This window comes from Pezoporus flaviventris, unplaced genomic scaffold, assembly GCF_033815535.1.
Source record: "Pezoporus flaviventris isolate CSIRO_AGI_PZ_B2104156 unplaced genomic scaffold, CSIRO_AGI_Pfla_v1 ptg000047l, whole genome shotgun sequence".
Classification (NCBI taxonomy): domain Eukaryota; kingdom Metazoa; phylum Chordata; class Aves; order Psittaciformes; family Psittacidae; genus Pezoporus; species Pezoporus flaviventris.
In genome coordinates this window covers 16,589,963-16,609,854 of record NW_026892595.1, presented here as the reverse complement: position 1 = coordinate 16,609,854, position 19,892 = coordinate 16,589,963, and the positions used below count along the sequence as shown (strand labels likewise).

General features: G+C 38.6%; 1 protein-coding gene across 2 annotated transcripts in view; it reads right to left on the bottom strand.

Moving 5' to 3' along the window:
- VPS50 (VPS50 subunit of EARP/GARPII complex) overlaps positions 1-19,489 on the bottom strand; it is an 87,062-nt gene extending 67,573 nt beyond the window's left edge. The window contains exons 1-9 of one of the 2 annotated variants that reach the window (XM_061468480.1): positions 19,313-19,489; positions 16,977-17,045; positions 9,115-9,237; positions 8,443-8,514; positions 6,905-6,958; positions 4,857-4,927; positions 4,325-4,442; positions 4,195-4,230; positions 1,905-1,987 (exon numbers count right to left, since the gene is read on the bottom strand). In XM_061468480.1, the coding sequence (XP_061324464.1) occupies positions 1,905-1,987; positions 4,195-4,230; positions 4,325-4,442; positions 4,857-4,927; positions 6,905-6,958; positions 8,443-8,514; positions 9,115-9,237; positions 16,977-17,045; positions 19,313-19,345 (659 nt within the window). In that variant the 5' untranslated portion in view covers positions 19,346-19,489. The remainder of the gene's footprint in view (positions 1-1,904; positions 1,988-4,194; positions 4,231-4,324; positions 4,443-4,856; positions 4,928-6,904; positions 6,959-8,442; positions 8,515-9,114; positions 9,238-16,976; positions 17,046-19,312) is intronic. The other variant, XM_061468481.1, reaches the window with a different exon arrangement.
- Between the last annotated feature and the right edge of the window lie 403 nt (positions 19,490-19,892).

Genomic DNA, 19,892 nt, shown 5'->3' with positions numbered 1-19,892 from the left:
TTGTTTTGAGTGCAACAAGAAAGTAAATCTTCACAGCTATTCATCACATATCTTGTCAGTATGTTATGAGATTTAAAATAGTATGATTTTTGCAGTTAAATATTCCAAATGGCAAAAATATGACCTATTAGTTTATGTTTCAAATTTTGTTATACTGGACATAGTGTAAGTGGAGATAAACTTTGGAGCTGCAATAAAAGCTTGAAGTTATTTAAAATTAAACAGAAGCTTTCATATCATTTACAAAAACAGAATTTAACTCAAAGAAATGGTGTAATTTAACCTAAACCTTGAAAGAGCAAGGTTTTACAGATGAGCACTGCAAGATTCAAAGAAATTAAGCTGCCTTTTCCAGGTGAATAAATGTTGCTCATTTCTCTAGAAGAAAAAGGAGCAAGAGATATGCAGATTATATCAGATTAATGTTTGGAACCACAGAGCCTCTGAAAGAGCAATAAATACTAAGGAGAGCTTACTGAACAATATAGATGAGACACGGGTACGGAAGACTGCAGGACCCATCTCTCTACAGAAGAGTTGAGCAGAGCAAAAGTTGTTCAGAAGTCATCTTGCTTCTAAACAACTAAATTGTCAAGGACTGAAGGAAATCACAGTCATTTCTCCTCATTCAAATAAATATAGTTTTCATTTACTTTTATATAAGGAAGGGATTCAAAACTTTAATATATGTAGGCAAATGTTGTCTGTACAGTCATTTTATATCCATACACAAGTTTCACGGAACTAGAAAAAAGCAAAAAGCAGCTTTCAAATCTGACTTCAGAATAGAGAGGGGCTTATTTACAGGTACAATTTGTAACTTCACACACATTTTTGGTGCATCTTTGGATCCTGCAACAGCTACAGATCAAAAGCAGATCCTAAACTAAAATCGAGGATTATGGGTAATTACTCTGAAGTTGCAACAAAGCACACATTTAGAGGACAGAGGAAGGCAAAGCATGTGCTTTCATAGATTTTGGCCCTAAATCAGAGAGCATTCTCACAGGAGATCAAACGATGTCAGAATTTTACCCGCAAGTTGAAAATCCTAATTTAAAATAACACCAAAAAAAAAATCTATTTAATTTAATTATTTTAGTGCAGGAAACATGAAAATTTACTCGATTCCTTTATTATAATATCTATTATGACTTTGAACTTCATGTTTACCCTTTTTTTTTTCTTTTTTTTCTTTTCTTTTTGAAAATCAGTGGTAACATCAAGTCCATCTATGCTAGGGACGATAGACACTCAATTTAGTTCAGTTCTGAAAGCAGTTTCTCCATGACAGCATGAATCTCTGCACTTGCTAATTCCACTGCCAACAACCTGGGTAAGTTATCCTCCAAAAGCCATCTTGCTGTAGGTGAATTAATTCCAGAATATAAACTTTCTTATTAAAAAGTAGCTCAGGTATCTCAAGGCTGCAGGTTGTAGCACAGTTATAATTCAGTCTTACTTGAAACTATACCTGCCAACATACTACAATAGTTACAAAACAATGACATAGTACAAACATAGATTATACAGTGTTACTATTGTGAAGGCCGGTTAGTAGTGGGTCAGAAAGGGGGAAACCACTGAGGATGCTTATGCTTTTATACGTGCTTCAGGTTTACTTTTCTAAGCAGAAAATTACATTTCAAATCAAAGCTGCTTTAGAGAATGTGAATTAATGTTCACTGTTTCACTTTACTTACATGCCCTCTCTCTGGAAGTGTTCAAGGCCAGGCTGGATGAGGCCTTGAGCAACCTGGTCTAGTGGAAGGTGTCCCTGCCTATAGCAGGGAGGTTGGAACCAGATGATCTTTGAGGCTCCTTCCAACTCAAATCATCTGTGATTCTATGATTTTACAAATAAAAGCATACAAGAAGGTGAAAGCAGCACAATGTCACCTTACCTTATACAGCTGTAGTGTTTGAAAGTGCTGGCAGCTTTCTGGCATTCCAAGCACAGCTGAATAGCTCCTGGATAGTCCTCTTCCTTAGGATAAAATATAATGGAAATCTAATTTGGCTTTTGAAGCAAAAGCTTCAACACCCACTTTTGCTTGCATGCTTATGTATAAACACTAAGAACAAAATATGTTGCCTCTTGCATCTATACAGTAAAGTTAAAGGAAATGAGTAAGGGTCTACTGCAAAACTTAATGTGCAAGCAGTTTAGAATTAGGAACAGACAACATGTTAGCAACACCTGAAAACACAATGTATTACATTACCTTATGCAAATGACTTGCTGTTTTGTTTCCTAATGCATTCATACAAAACATATCAGAAAGTTTTTATTACAAAACAACTAACATCTTCCCAGTTAACTTTCAAACTTCTGTTAATACAATATGATCTATTGTATCAATCAGGATCAATCACAAAGTACATGAAGATGCCAGAAGAAAACCGAAACAAAAACATACAACAATGTGAAAGTCGAGGACTTGCCAACAGAACACGGGCAGTGCCTTAAGCATAATTACTGATTTTGTATTCTATTAGATATGAGGCCAGAAATGGTCTTGGAGGAAGGAAAACCCTCTTTAATAGCTAAGAGATTCCCATTTTTTGTCCTAACTACATTGGCTGTATTATGTACTTCAGAGAGCTCAAATTCAAAGCTGCTACTGGAATTTTGAAGTCACTGACTGAAGAGTAAAAACACAGGGGCAATTTATACTCAACTATTATCATAAAACAAATTTAATTTCAGAAACTCCTTTATCAGCAGCATTCAAATGCAGATCAAGTTTAACTAAAACCACAAAAGAAGCCACATGCATTATCCAGTAGATGAAAACAGATCAGCACATTGGTCTAAAATGATAGCTGCATTTACAGCTCTTGAATCTTTCTCCATTGGAAACCTGGTACTTGCTCCATTAAGTCTAACAGAGCTCAAATCAGAAAGCCTGCTTACATAACATAATATTGCCAATATTTTACAGAAGCAGCTCACCCCTGCTTCTGGTGAAAAAGTCTGGTCTTCTTTTTAATTGGGAACCGTATCTAAATGTGGCCATGCACATTCCAAGCGGCTAACTTCTTCTTGGACTAAAGACAATAAATTAGCCAATATCTGGAATACCTTACTGGGAGCAGACACTGAGAATAGAAACAGCGGTTCCAGCCCTTCATGTTCAAAAATAACTGGCAAATTATGATAATCAGACATTAGGGTCTGTGTGCAAATGTAACACCCGTTCCTCTGTCTCAAAACAACTTCTACCATTAGACAGTGAAGAGCTCATTTGCTGTGCAACAAAATACAGCAGAGAAATTAAAAGCTCATCTTTGTACAGGGCTTACTGAGCAAAAGACAATGTTTATACAGCCTGTAAATTAATATATTCGTCCTTCACAAGAAAGTGTGCTGAGACAAGGTGTATTACCCAAGGTGGAATTAAACTCAAAGAATCTTAAGAGTTACAATTATTAAGACTCAATTTCCAAATGTATTAAGAACGAATGATCATAATGATGGTACATCCTGTATTAGCTGGAAATATCTGGCAAACTAGCAAGTCAAAATTGTTACACTACATGCTTAAAATATACTTGCTCATAAAACCCTGAAGCTGTCTTTCATACTTTAATCACCTTAAGACAAGATCTTATTTTCACTCTCTGCAGTATCTACTGCATTTTTTGGCAGTTTGTCTAAGTAGAATTTTCAGTGTCTGCATGCTGCCATGTTTTCTACATCTATTAAAAGGTAACCCAATGAATAAAGAGAGAAGCTACTATACTTGCAAATAAAATATTAAGTATATAAATTTGTACAGGAATATACCAGTAGAAGTTCTTTATCCAAACAGAGCATATCGACAATCAGCTAAATCCCACCTTCTTTTCTCTTCCAAATATCAAGTTAGGGCCAGAAAAGAAGTGTAAGTTGAGGGTAGGGAGGGGAGTGAAGACTTCGTACTCTTCCTGAACTAATTCAAGTCTCAGTGCCCAGATCTAAATGTAGGACTGAGTTTTTGACAGAAAATATTCCCCACTGGCACAGAAGCTATCTAATTTGATATGAAATATTTCCCACAGCATTTAAAAAAAGAATTACAATATAATTTCAGCACATGCACACACCCATAGCCTGTTTGCAAGAGAAAGAAAAGAAGGGACAAAATTTAGATGACTGACAAAAGTAGACTTAGAATAGCTTCAAATTGTAATAGTCCGTCAGGGACTTACCTCCAACATCTCACTCAAGCGTACATCAGTTCTTTGCTAAAAATAAGAAAAATTAAAAAAAATAAAAGTGTGATAACTACACAGCAATGAAGAAAATATTTTGCCATTGAAGAAAAACAACTGTACATACCAGTGTTTTTATTGTTCTCAGAGACTTTAGCAGTCCAATAAGCAACTGTCTCTTTCTTTGATTTGCAAGAAGCCCCAAACTAGTTTGTGTGAAGCCTTCCTTTGCTATATTCAGGTGTCTGCAAGAATTAAAAATGAACATAATCTTCAACTATACGTAAAATAAAACTGATTTCTAATAAATTCTAACATGTCCATCAGACTATATGCTAGAAAATAAGATTGTCAGGGAAATCCAGAAATTGAGACAATGCCAATAAACTACTAAGAAGTTATGTTTTCCTGTCTGCAGAACTTGTCTGAGGATCAATGGTGTATCTGTAAAGGTTCCTGTTTTAAAGAGAACTCCCAACAGAAAAAGTCAGAGCTCCTAGAGAGAAAGCTGGTATTTGTTTCAGTATCTTTAACTACTATTACTAATTCCATTCAGCACATAAATAGGAAATATCATCAGCAAACAAACTTCCTGGGTTTACATATTTATTAAATACTTTTTCCCCCTTTCAATCTCTGCCATTATTTAAGCAAGATACCTTCTTCCATTTGTGCAAATAACAGCTGCTAATTGAAGGCCAGCCTGCAATGATGTGACACGTTCAAGTTCCTGCAGAGAGACAACAGGTTAAATGAATATATAAGTTAAAGTTTGCTACACACCAGCAAAAACTAGTAATTAGCACATTCCTCTTGAGGTGTTATAATGACTTTGTAGATTTATTTTATATAATACTTGTTTCATCATTTTATATATGCTAACCACTAGAATGTAACATTAAACAATCTTTTATAATACAATTCCCTTTCAAAGAAAGACATTGAAATCCATTTTTTCATTGCAGTAGGACCCTCAACATTTACATGCAGTCCACGAATCTCTGTATTATTAATGCACCACAGCAGAATGATCAAAGCTTCAGGTACAGAAGCACAGGGTTTAATCTACATTAATATGCCAGACAACAGCAAAACAACTAAAAAGAAACAGCATAACAACAACAAAAAATCATGTTTCATACAGCATTTTCTTCTTTAGAAGCACTTGTGTTCTACCAATTCAATAGATGTCACTTCACAATGAACGTTAATTGTATCCTGTTGAATTTTGACTGAAAACTCTTCAGCACAGGTGACCTGACTTTAGTTTGATTTTGACTTCATGAAGTGCCTAGCATAATCTAAACTCCTTTAAAAAAAAAGTAAAAATGTTAATATAACTACTAAGGTTTCTTTTGTTAGGAACAGCAGTGCAGAAAACACTCTCCCCACATTAAAACAAAATAAAAATAAAGCAACTTTTTTTTTTCTATTCTGCTTAGCATTTCAAAACATATAAATTGTTCTCCCTGGGAAGAAGTCAGATTTTCACTTTGAAAACTAGTGTTATTCTAAAGACATAACAAGCAAAACCAAGTTTAAAGTTTGGTTCACTTTAAGATCAGCTCCTGGTCAGTCTTCAAAGATACGATTCTGACAAACCACTGAGCTACATCCTTCACCAAACCAGCTCCTCCTTTATGATACCAGTACTGGTTTTGAAAAAAATGACAGCTTAGTTACTGATATGCATAATATCCTAAGAAACTGAATTCAAACATTACTTTCCTCAGTAACTACTTCTCACTAAAAACACATTTGGCAAATGTCAGAAGTATTTAAAAGGTCACTGTTCCCTTTTTTACAAGAGAACACACACAAGAAGAAGCAACTCCATTCCAGTCTTGTCTCTTGCAAAGATTCTGTAAAATCTCTCCTTTGAACGTGACCGAATGGATAGGCACAGGAAAAGCATGCAACCAGTAGTCCCCAGACAGGAAGTCTTCTGTCCAGCATTTAGGGTTGAATACATTTTTTAATCGTCTCAAAGACAATCTTCCACACATTAGTTGCTCCTAAAGCTCTTCTTTCTAAGAAGAAGGGAAAATTAAAAAAACCTTGCCTTGTGTCTGTGCCATCCCCCTCTCAGCCCACAGTACTGCCTGTTAGACTAGTCTTTCACACAAGGAATGGGGTGCAAACCATGACTTCCCCACACTTTTCTTTGCACAGTGGAAAGGTGTTCAGGAGACAAAGAGCCAGCTGCATTTTTGCTTCTCCTAATAACCTGTTCCTGAAGTAGCTACCTCTCCAGCTTCTTGACCAAAATTAAAATTGTCATGATCACTGGTATGACACAGAAGTTTTCTTCTCATGAGTGCTTAAGATCAGTGGCAGGTTTCTAGTTAAGCACTCTTAAAAAGGTCATTGCTGTTTTCTCCTACAGAAAAAGGTGTGAAACCATTCCTAAACACAAACACTGTTCAACTGTATTGCAGGTACTAGTCAAGCCTGTGAAACAATGTTTTCAGTAAGGCTTCTGAAAATGATCATATGCCAAAATCTGTATCATCCTAAGGGCCTCTAGCTCAATATGCCCTTGTTTTTTTCAGTCTGCAGATACAGAATTAGCATATATAGACAGGTAGGTCCAACCAGGCACTAGCATCTCTACTAACAAATTACTAGATTTAATCCCTAAGTACAGCATTATAACAGCACAAAATGGAGTGGTTTACTCTTAAACAGTGATTGTTAGTTATCTTACCTGAACATACGCAGGCTGTTTTTCAAGAATCAAGTCTGCAACTTTCTTAGATACCTTTAAAGAAGAATATTATATGTAATACATAACAATCTCAATGTAATAGGCCATCCCTATACTAAAGTCCTACAACTTTGTGATTCTGTATCATTTAGTTCCGTAGTTTTCAAATTTATTAAAAAATATGCTACAGCCAGGTAAAATAGTCCTACAAATGACAATCAGCTTTCCTTAGGAGCAAGATATGAAAAATGTTTACAGTTGCATCTAGGAACTAGTGGGCATTTTTAAATTAATCCTTTACCTCTCTGCTCGCTAAGAAACATGCTAGAATAAAAAACAGAAATAATATGGGACACTGCAAGTGCATCAGCTGCATGCACCTTCCAGTTTGCATGTTCTAGCAGCAGCCATGCACTGAAACTACTTCTCTGGCTGCAGCCAGTTCCCACTGTGCAGGCAAAATGGCCAAGAGACTGGTAACAGGTACTAGAATTATCCAGCATCTCTCAATGAAGTCTCTCAGTCTTGAGTATTTCCTTGCAAAGCTAAGTCACCACCAGATATCCCCTTAAACTCAAAAAACATAAAACTGCCACAGGGAAAAAAAAAAAAAAAAGAGGAAAAATAAAACACAGAACCAAAAAAACCTACCCACTTTCAACTTCTTTCCTTCTACAGGACAGAAACACTGAATAATCATTTGGTCAACTGCTCACTAATACTTTACAAAATTTCATAGGTTTATTCTGGAAAAAGCAGTCTTAGGCAAAAGCAATCTGTTCTTCATGAATTGTTAACAATCCAATATTTTCCTCCTGTACATTTAATTCATTTAAAGACATAAATTAGGATTATTACTGTTATTTTACTTGCAGATACTTTCCAAATGCCACAGTTAATGTATTCATCTCCTGTACCATATTATTCATCTTTTAAAGAGCAATGAATCAATGATTTATGAACGCAAAAAAAAAAAAGCCCGAAATTAAAGTACCTTTTTAGAAGCTGCAACCACATTTCCCCCCCATAAATTATAGTTATTACTCATAGTTACATTTCATTGGTTTATTATATAATAACACTGTGCCAATATTCACTACAAACCCCTGTGGGCGATTAACAAATTGGCAAATGAAAAAGAAGAGAAAAAAGCAACTCCTTCCACATTGCCAGAAATCCCTCAAAAAAAAAAAAAAAAATGCCACTACCACACTATTCAGCGCTGTGTTGAACATTACTTTTCTTGCAATACATGGGAAAAGCTGAACATTCAACAAATCAAGTTTCTAAAGAAATAGTGAGCATATTTGTTCTTTCTTAACAATAACTTATCACCCAGTTTTACTTCCATAATTTCCTAGAATATTGTTTATTGATCAATTTCCACTATAAAAGCACACAACATAATATTATGGGAAGAAATGCTTAGTAGCTCATGTGTTTAAGAAATCAAAACTTTTTTCAATTACACCTCTGGCTAGACTTATAGACAATGCAACCAAATGTCTGAGAATATAGGATAAAACAACTTTACTCACAGCAGCTTGTTGTTGTTTCAGTTTGTCTCTATACTCTTCCAATTCTTGAAGACTAAGTACTGGAGGAAGCCTCTGCATGTACACAATAAATTATATCCATTGGGAAATTAAAGGATGTTAAACTGACATGTAGTATGAACTAACTAATCAATTCCATTAAAGAAACATTCTTATTGCTTCTGTAATCTAATTTGCAGAATTGATCCATTATTTCAAATGATGGAAATAAAACAGTGTTAAGATAAACAATGTATTATCATAATTGCATCATATAGTATCATAATTACCTCAAAGTTACCTTATTTTAAGCCATATATATATACACACACAGAACCCCCTTAATCACCAAAATCATTGTCTCAGTCAGTTTGCTAAAAAAATACCCAAAATAGAGAATCATTTCTTTTTCCCTCCATTTTGTTTTTTTTTCACTATGGTTTACATTGTGAAGTGCCTGTTAACACAACCAACAACGTATTGATTCCACCACATTAAAAGAAGAGGCTCCATACCAATACTATATGCTAGAAGCTCCACTATGAGGCAGAAGGCTGCAGGTTTGTGTTAATACAAGCTACAAGAAACAAACCAAAAAAATAGCTTATTGAAAAGCATACATTTTACCCTTATTTTTGCTACATCACTGTCTTGTCTTGTAAGAAGACAGCTTACCTCTAACTCATACTTCACAATATCAAAGGAATCACTGGAAAAATAAACTTCTTCAATGCTGTTAATTATTTCTTGCTGAGCTTGAGGGTCAATTGGCTCTTCACGTAGTTCTCTGAGCTCCTCCTTCACAAAACAAAAAAGGATTTCTATAATGTAATATCTCATCCTACCAGACAATGTTTTACCAGAACAAGTATTTTTCAAAAGCCATTTCCAACACCAGTGCAAGAAGCAATGGCAAAGAACAGAATGATCAGTACACTGGCTTGTTCTTTTCACTACAAACAGCGAGATATTTAAAACTTTTCAAAGCACACAGTGAAGACTGATGCTGCAGATCACTTAAACACTTCTTCATCAATACACTCATGGCATGAATGCATGTCGAGCCCACAGTTTTTTCCTCCTGAAAAGAAATTCTCACAGTAACTTAAAAACAAATTGGCAGGCTATTTCTCCAGAAGAAAAAAACCCAAAACAAACAAAAATAAACAATAAAACCTGAATTTTTTTAAACCAGAAGAACCATCGTTGCAAACGTAAGGTAGACAGTGTCACCTCAAACATACAACTTGTCAATTCAGCCCTCACAATTCACTGTAATAAAAGTCACGTCATCATGTCATTAAACACTTGAATTTTTTATAGGCAAAACAGAGCAGATCTACCTTCTTTACCCAAAATTAACAAATTTCAGATTTTCTTGGACAAGCAGGGTGGTCTAAGCAGAAATGCACTGCCAGCTTTCTGAAAGTTACCATTCAAAAGCACCCCCTCCTTGCTGTCAAGTTCCCCCCTAGAAGGTCTTCTCAACAACCAGGCTGCTTCCACTGGTTGCAACAAGCCAAGGACTGAGCCTGACCCTCTTCTTCCCCTTCTACACCAGGTATTTCAACTTATACTAGCCCCCCTTTTCTGGAGGCTGTTCCCACCCAAGTCCTTTGTCAGGGACTCAAAGGGAGAAGCGCCAAGATATTCTTTCACCAAAAAAATCAACATGACATGGATCAAATTGCTCAATACTGGAATTTATTCCTGATGAAGCAACCCAGCAGACTGAATGTCCCCTTGAAGACCCCAAGCCTCCCAACGACAAGTTCTTACAGTAGGAGAAAGTGTTAGTATTTTCAGCACCAGGAGCTCAAGGGCTTTTTTCATGGGGTAAAGGCATCAGGTTTTAGACTGACTAAACAACAACTAAATTGCTTATTTTGTACGTGAACTGAAATAAGGTCAACGTGTACATGTTAGGAGGCAAAGCGACAGTTTAAATACAAAGCAAGTGCTGTTTCTCTACTCAACCAGAGGCAGCCGAGCGATGACAGAAGTTTGTAAGAGCATCAGAAAATGAAAAGGGAAAACAAACGAGGGAGGACGAGGACGGGACGGAGCAAAAAACAGTGGCTTCGATACAGAGAAAACCGGATTTCCACCGGGTTTCTTGTCGCCTCGGTGAACGAGGGAGCACGGCGATGGCAGCCTGCTGCTGCCGGGCGGAGCTCGGGCGCCACCCGCTGGAGCACAGGCGCTTCGAGCCGACATGTGGCTAGGGTGGTAACCGGAGAAAAGCCGTCGAAGAGCGGCCTTCCTTCTCCGTGAGACCCCGGGCGCCTCGCATCCCCAAAGAGGGTCCTTCGGCAAACGCCCCATTCAGCCGCTGCCGCCAGCGCTGCCCGGAGGGGGCTGGCTGAGATGCAGCGAGACGGACAAACCTCCGGGGCACCGCGGCGTGACCGCACCAACCCACCTCCCAACCGTACACAGCCCGGGCGGGAGGCCGAGCAAGGGAGGGCAGCGGCGAGGAGAGGGCATCGAAAGGGGTAAGAGAAATAACACACAAAAATAACACTATAGCAACAATAAATAACTGTAAGACACGGAGGACTGTGCTCCTCAATGTTTTATTTTTAACAATTAAAGTATTTGGTACCTGGATGTTCTACTGAATACCTCTGAGGTATGCACTCCTATTAACCAGACAGGCAAAGGGGTCAGCTTAATTTGTCCACTGCACCACTGCAAAAGGAATCATCTAATTTATCATCTGATAATTGGCTAGAAGTTCCAGCACAGCTGTTTCTTAAAAAAAGAAGAAAAACTAATTACAGAAAGAAATCTTTAGGATCATTTGAATTTTTACATTACTGACACCTTGTCATTTTGGTGAAACGACAGGTCAGTGATGACTGACATACCCTTAAGATGTTAAGAAAGCCACTGTGGACATGTACTCTGGATTTAGGCCACCCGATTATAAATTGGGAGTGTTGGTTTTAATATTAGCATTTCAATGAAGCTGAACCAATGACATTTTTGGCTCTGTAGAAGACCACAGTTTTCAGCATGAAAATAAAGCTGATGTTGATGTGGCTAGGAAAATTACTAAGAAACCGTTTTATCCTGTCTAAGAAAAATCGTTCATCTCAGTGTTTCTTGCCAGAAGACTACCTAGAAAAATATCTATTAAATGGACAGGGGTTTTCTTTATCTTGTTCATTCTTTCTAGAAAAACAAGTCTAGTGAGAACAACTCCAGGATAAACTTGAGCTCCCATATCAATTACACTATCTGCTACCACACTTTATGTCATGATAAACTGGAACTTCCAGTACATCATGCTCCACTAGTTTCAAATAATTAACATGCTCAAGGCCAGTATATGCACTCACCACTGAAGGAAGCAAATATCCTTGGCAAAAGTTTATTTGTTGATATTCAATTTTCCTCATCCCATCAACTAAAGATGCAAACAAAATTTTACTACATACATATGAAGTCCATAGTTTCAGGGGCCTCAGGGAAGGCCAGATTTAGTGCTGTGGAGCTAGTACTCACACTTTGCAGAGGCAGAGAGAAGCTCCTTTTAATTCCTCAAGGCACTTTTCCACCTCAACACTTCTCTCATTATTGCAACTTAAATCCCTTTAAAAAAATTTGCATCACTTGTGGTGCCAAATGTGCGTTTGGGGGGGGGGGGGGTGTCAGTACTTTGGATCATATTTTCCTGGAAAGACAATTTATCCCGTCAAACATACTTCCTTTCAGGTTACAATTACTGCAACCCTAATCAGCAGGTGCCTCCTTCATAATGCCACCTAAATAGATGAGTGAAAGACAGTTTCTGGGGAAGAAAACAAACAAATAAACAAAACCCCACAACTATCGGTCTCACAGATTTGCATACTTGAAGAAGCCACTGCTAAATAAAAAGTATTTTTACACACAGACTTCATTTTGCCTTCCCATTCCATGGAAATAGAAGTTTACCTGCCTAGGATCGTGTGGCAATTCCTTGAAATGTCTTTCAGAAGAGTCATGTCATTGCAGACTCATTTGAAATGCAGTTCAGCAAGTTTTAGATGACTTACCCAGCTATTTCCCAGTGCGTCATACTCTCCCTTATATTCTACACTGCCTATAACAAAAAAAACAGTATCGCTCTGTTGAATGAAGCATTACTGAGAGAGTTGAAGCAAACACCTTCTGCATCCCAGTCACTACCAACCAAAAGATTTGGGAAGCAATGACACTGGGGGGAAAAAAAAAAAAAAAAAAAAAAAACAACAAAAAATACCCCCAAAACCACAACAGCTAACTATTAGTACTCAGAGAAAAATAAAATCTAAAAAGTTTCTAATCCAATTAGAAGCTGAAGATCAGCAATAGTCTATGCACCTCTATACAGAAGGTACCAGGGGCCAAGTCTTCTTGTACTTGTTGGGACACAGGCTCTCTTGTTTTGTTACGAGCCAGAAATACACCAATGAACACACACTGTCGATTTATATCACTCTATTCTGAATGTGGATAACACCTATGTTAAAAGTTAATCCTAAATACCAGGTTGAAGGCCCTGCTCAACAGATTCAATCAGGAGGTATGTTGCAACATCCTACCACCATCAAGTAAATAATGTATGAGTACTTTTATTTATATAATATATATATACACACACATACAATCTTTTATTTACATAGGAAGATGTATTTATATATGTCTTGTATGTGTAACCATATCTATAAACTCACCTCAAAACATTTTTTTCCCTTTCCCTCTGCCAGTTAATCTACACTTAGGGAAGACAGTCCCACAGGGAAGTTTGTATTCCCTTATCTTCCACACAAAATGCCCACAACCTTCTTTTGATCTTTCCTTCTTCGGTATATACTTATTAAAAAGCCCTCACTCTACCAAAACAAACATTAAATTATGAAAACAATTCTCCTAGTGGAGAGAACAACAAAAGCTGATCCACAGAATAGATTATTATGGACACCACTGCTTAATGCACTCCTGAAAAGCACTCAGCTACTGTTGGGGAAACAGAAAGCCACACGTTCTTAAGCAAACCACACTTCTATATCTGTAGGAAAAGCATTATTAAAAAAAAAAACCAACTTCCAGCATTGCTTGCCACCATAAGCAACAAAGTCAACTAGTGTTTGTATATTGTGTATGAGCTTGTTATCATCAAGATAAACATAACCTAATTCAAAGCCAACTCATCATTAACCCTACACACTTGAATTCAAGGGAACAAAATACCTATGCCACCCTTATGTGATAGAATCTACTAACCAAAGCGGTTATCAGCTTGGGAGACAACAAAGCTGACAATAACAGAATGGTTCAGAAAGAATACAGCTCCCCAGAGCGATCAGGGCATGCAGATGAAGTAAAAAAAAGATATGAAATCCCTCTGCAGACTATTTTCTCTTCTAGAAATACGGACTCACAATTCAGATTTGCCTTGTCTCCAGACTATATCCTAGGCTTAAACTACTTTACAATTATTTCTCTGTGACTGAGCTGGCAGTACAAGTCCGTATTATAACAGAAAATAAAGTAAATTTGCTGGTGACTTGCCCTTATAAGACAGAATCAAAATGAAATTTTTCAAGACAGTTGCAGAACTTGTTGGGAGTACTGATTAATGTGAGTGCATACACTCAGAGGTATTCATTAAAATATTAAGGTACCAAATAATATAATTGTTAAAAATAAAAAATTGAGGAGAACAGTCATCACTTTAACACACTTGACAGCAAGCCACCAGTCAGCAAATCAACAGCTTTCATATATCAAGACCCAAAACAATTCTGCTGGGTTTGCCCTCAGGGCATGCAATGTCAACATATGCTTCCTGAACTCCATATTTCCCATTTGACCTCCAAACTAGTGTGACAGTCCCCCATTTCAAAACCATGGTTTTGCCCCCAGAGTTTGCATTATCTACCAATGGCTTGTGCCCTTTCCAGGAATCCATGCTGGCTCTGGAGCCTCTCTCTCGTTCTGCTTACCTCTCTATTGCTTTAACTCAGCTTTTGAAACTTTCAGTAATGCTCGCCCTAAATGAATCTGGAGATACTACTGTGAATGCAGAAGTGTGATGGTGAAAGTGAAGCACCATAACCATTCTATCATCAAAACAGTATTTGGCTGGTGAGCTTGAAAACTGTGTTATTCAAGATGTAAACAAAAACAGTTATTAAAACATGGCATCAGAGAACAATGTATGTGTTCAAATAGCTTGCAACAGTTTGAAGTTATGCTTTTACCCATCACCTTTAAAAATCTGCACCTTTTCTTTAGTCTTCACTTCTGCACTCAAAAGCAAATTCCCATTACCAAACTTGTTCATTAAAATAATTATTGAGGTGCATCAGCTTATACCCAGCAAAGCTTCTTGATCGTGTAATTATAACACAATTCCAGTTTGTGACATCAGTACATCACCATGGCATTGAATACAGCGTCAGTTCAAAACAAATACCAATATTCAAAAGCTCAGTGACTTTCAACTTCTGTGCAGTACTGAAATCTAATCTCCTCACCGGTTACTCATACCACAAACACAGACATCACCTTCTCTCTCCACCTCCCAGAATTCTAGTTTTCAAGCAAGCGTATCTGAGTCTATGCTCACAGTGACAGGAGACATATTACTGTGCCTCATCCAACGTTTCATCTGAAAAGTAAAAACCTACAATCAAGGTTTTAGCAAAGCTGAGGAGGCATGACAATATAAATCCTTCCTCTAAAAGAAAAGGGCTAGAAATAAAGTTACCATGACAAATGGCTTGGGACCATAGCCAGGAAGTTAAGCTGATCAAACCACAGTAATTTTATTCAACACCCTCTTAAAACCACATAAAATCTTACACTTGAAGGGACCCATAAGGATCACTGAGTCCAACTCTCTGCTCCTTGTAGGACTACCCAAAACTAAATCATATTACTAAAAGCATCATCCAGATAATCAGGTAACAAGGCAAATTCGTAAGAGTTTTACTCAATACAGCTTGTTGAGAAGGCAAAAGTTAATGGAAGTAACTCAGAATGTATGTTGTTACTGTACAGAGTATATACTTAATGTAGTAGTTATTTTGAGATCTACTCATCTAAAATATTTCGGAAGGAGGAAAAAATAATATTAACAGACAAAAATATCCAAGTTTTATGCTATGTCATAGGAGAGAATAACATTGATTTTATCAACTTTACAAAAAAAAGTCATCAGGTGAAAAGTTCTAATGTTGACACAGTCTTGGCTTTTTGGGCACACAATTCAAAACTGCAATGAGATTCTGTCTGCAGAACAGCTGCAGACAAATGTTCTCATGTTACAAATGTTTGACATAAATGTATGAAAAAAAATACAAATTATTGAGAGGTATTTGACTTACCATTGTTGCTGATACAAGATGTAGGTTTACCAGCACACATAACATCAAGAATTTCCATTATAGAATGGAAATCCAGCCACAATACCCTACATCTACTTTTACCTGGAGAGTAAAACAAGAAAGTTTGAAATTGTATGCTCTGTGGGTGGCAGGAATCTGCAATTTTGAAATCCAAGCTGTGGATATGAGACAGTTCTTTCACACTGCTGCAACTGAATACTTTTGCTCTTTGAAAACAACATATTGGCCACTGTTTGAGAGTACTGTGTACCAATTCAGAGACTGTACCTCGATTTTTAAATACACAGTAACACATCTTCTGATCTGCCTCAGCACAAGCAGCATATTAGACAGTACTTGTATAAAGACAAAGAATCCAAGAGTGATTGTTTTGTTTTCTTAAAACTACTGTAAAATAAGGCATCCAAATTCAAGTTACTAACTTAAATATCTCATTGGTTAAAGGGAAAATACAAATTAGGGGAAAATAATAAACAACATCTACAGCAAGTTTTGTGAGTCATCCACTCAGATCAACAGGATATAAGGAGCAGTCAAATACAGTGACAATTGTTCCCTTACACCAAGATGATTCAGCATGATTTGTGAGACAAGAGTGAGCTGGCATTCATTTAACTAGTAAGACCCCAAAAAAGCCAGAAAACTATTATTATTATAAATCTGTAGCACTGAAAGTAGAACATGCAGTTAATTCTATATGCTGAAGATTAAAACCATGAAACTACAAAATATGCTTTACCAAAACAATTAAGAGACTAAATATCAAGGATAGACCTATACAAGCAACCATAGAGTGTCTACTTTCCAAAGTAAAATAAGAAAGAAAAGAGCTTTTGGTTTTCCTTCTTTTTTTTTTTTCGTTCATTCCAGCAGGAAACCTAGATAGTATTAAGATCAGCATCCAGTGACAACTCAAAAATTTCAAGAAAGAAATTTCAACACAAGTTCATTCTGAGTCAGTGAACTGTTTTGCCTCACAGCTCTTAATTCTTTCACTATTTTAAAATATTTTCAGCAAGAAATAAAACTGTCAAAAAGAACAACAGCAAACCTAGTCTTCAAAAAGAAAAAAAGAAAAAGAAACAAATGTAATCTAATTGTAAAATGAAAAACTAAAAATGAAAGGAGTGGGAGTGAAGGGACAGTGCACCATACCTTACTAGGAATCCGAAAGCTTTCAATAGGACTGAGGTCATGAACACTCTCCTGAGGACTTCTTAGACCCTTTAAGAGAATTTCAGTACTGAGTTAAGATTGATTACTTTATGTATCTTGAGATCAGATTGCACAAGTCTTACCTGGTATTGAATATACACCCACAAGAACTTCAATAAATCACACTGACATGAGGCTGGAAGGCTAAGACCTTATTCTATAAACATTTAAACAAGACCATTGGTGTATAAATTATGCTCCGCAAACATCAAAACATTTCCAACTTAATGCTGCATTATGTACCTTTTCAGTACAGCTCACTAACATTCCCTTCCTAAGGTTCAGTCAGACCCTTACATAATTAATTCCACTACCTTCATGGTTTAATGGAATCAAATAAATGAATTAAAGTTAAGTGCAAAGCTTGTTACTCTGTAACAAGCATTATTTTTGCTTGATTGGCATATTTCTCTTATTTACCATATAACACTATTAGGACTGGTTTTCATTAATGGTATAACAAACTGAAAAAGATGCATAATCCACATTATATGTTTTCTATAATAACAAAATGTAGTTTTAAATAGCATGTAGCCACAGAAACAGAATATGCTCTAGTAGACTGAAACTTTGTCCACGAAGCAGCAATTAACCAGCCCAGTATTTGCCAAATATCCAACATATTCACAGTGTTATGACACAACACCATAGAACATGCTGCTTAGCGTGTTTTCTATCCACTTCCTAGGCAGAGGTGAATCCAAACATTCAAGTTTCAGACGTGGTTCTGACTTGAGCTTCCCTTGAGACCTCAATGTGTTCATGTGAGCCACGAGTTCCAGGCAGACTTCCCTTCTACTCTTGCAGTTGACACTAAAAGTACTGCTTCTAAGCCCCTTTCAGGCCCTGGGCACCTACCCTTTCTTTGAAACAAAAGGACCCATGCAATTACTATGTGAGTTTATGGTGGAAATGTTCATTTATCCTTTGATACAGTGTTTTATGATTTCCGCACTTTTGTGATAACTACTACATTTTACAATTGTTTCATCTTCCTAAGATGCAAAAGTTCTTCATTTGGGTTTTGATTCTGATTCCCCTGCACATCATCTCAAAACATCCTCGCTTCCCAACACCAAAGATGACTCACCTCTATGCATTGGACATTCAAAGTAACAACCAACCAAAGCAACTGCTGCCATTCCTCATACGTCACAGGAAACCTTCCACACATCCTCTCAAAATCCACAGTACTAGCAGCTTGCCTTCAGAAGCAGTAAAATGTTGCACTTATCAAATGCTAAGTGGGACCTAATCCTTGTCAAATGCTGAAAACTGCATAAATCACATCATTTTCAGACCACGATTTCCACGCTCTGCAGGTTTGCCACGTCTCTTGTTAAGCCAAAAACCTGATCTTTACCCCTACACTGAAGGGGAGCAGAACATAGTTTTGGAAATTCAACTTCCATGCTGGTGTCCTGTTTAAGCCCTGCCTCCCGCATAAGTATCTCAACTCTGAGGACAGAGGTTAGGGAAAATAACCAAACTTCAATTTCTGACTTTCCCATCATTTCCTACAACTACCTAGAATATATGGGGGGGGGGTGTTACTCCAGTGGGTTTTTGTAAGTTCTCAAATTTAGACACACAGGCAGATAGGCTTCATTTTAGAAGTACTTTGTCTACACGAATGACTCAAATGCTCTTCTAATCCACTCCTTTACAAAGGCTCACAACCTCAGAAATACCAGGGCAAACACAGACTAGACCTACATAACCCTAGAGGCCACTGGTGCAAAGAAGTGGGCTAACAGAAACACATGGAGTGCTCCTGGACACATTCAGTATATGCCATCCAAACACCTCCCCAGCCACTCCACAGCCTCACCTCCCTTTTGAGCAAGAGCTTTGCCAGAGACAACGCTATGTCACAGTGCCTTGGCCCAGCGCCCCAAAATCATACGTGGAAAGGGAAATTTGCACAGACCACCGTGTCAGCCTGCACACTGGTTTGTCTGTCACAATCCACCTGCTGGCACCTACGCGTGCTTCCGTTTCTTTATTTGAAGAGGCAAAAAAAAAGCTGGATGCACTCGCACCGATATCTGATACACACCACGACTCCCCTCTGCCCACAGCAGGCTGCGGGCGGTGCCCGCGCCTCGGAGGCCCATCAAGGTGCCGGGGCACCGCTGCACACACCCGCCCAGGCCCCTCGCCGTGGGCCAAGGGGCGGCGCCCCCCGGGGAGAGCCCGGGACCCCCAATAGCCCAGGGGACCCCCAATAGCCCGGGGGACCCCCAATAGCCCGGGGGACCCCCGGTGCCGCTCACCTGGCGGGTCATCAACGACTTGATCTTCTGCATGGTCGTGCTACCGCCGCCACCCCCGTCAGCGCTCAGCAGCCCCGCTCGGCGGCAGACTTCCTTCCCGGCAGGCACAGGGAAGCCATATCGGACGCCACCTGACAGCGCCCGCCCGCTGTTCCCTGGGACCAGTAGTCCTCAAGCGGCGGCGCCCAACTACAGCTCCCGTCAGGCCGGCCGGGAGGCAGCCGGTGGGACCGCCCCTTCCGCCGTAACCCGCAGGCGGCAGCGCTCCAGCGGCGTTGGGGTGACCGGGTGTGCCGTGAGGGGAAGTGGGGGTTTGGGTGCCGTGTTGGCTGCGGGAGGCGCGTCAGCCGGGGGAGGCAGGGCCCAGGTACGGCCGTAGCACCCTCCGGAGCCGTGCAGGAGCTCGCTGTTTGGCAGCCCGCTGTCGGGAAGCGGTGCTGAACGCATGTCGGAACAGCCCGTGCCCGTGCTCGGGCTCGGCCTCTGCGTTACGGCTGTGTCCGTGAATACCTCGAGTGGAGCTTGGGGAATGTTCGTGTCTGAACACTGTAGTTTAGAGTTTGAAAGCAGTTATCTGAGA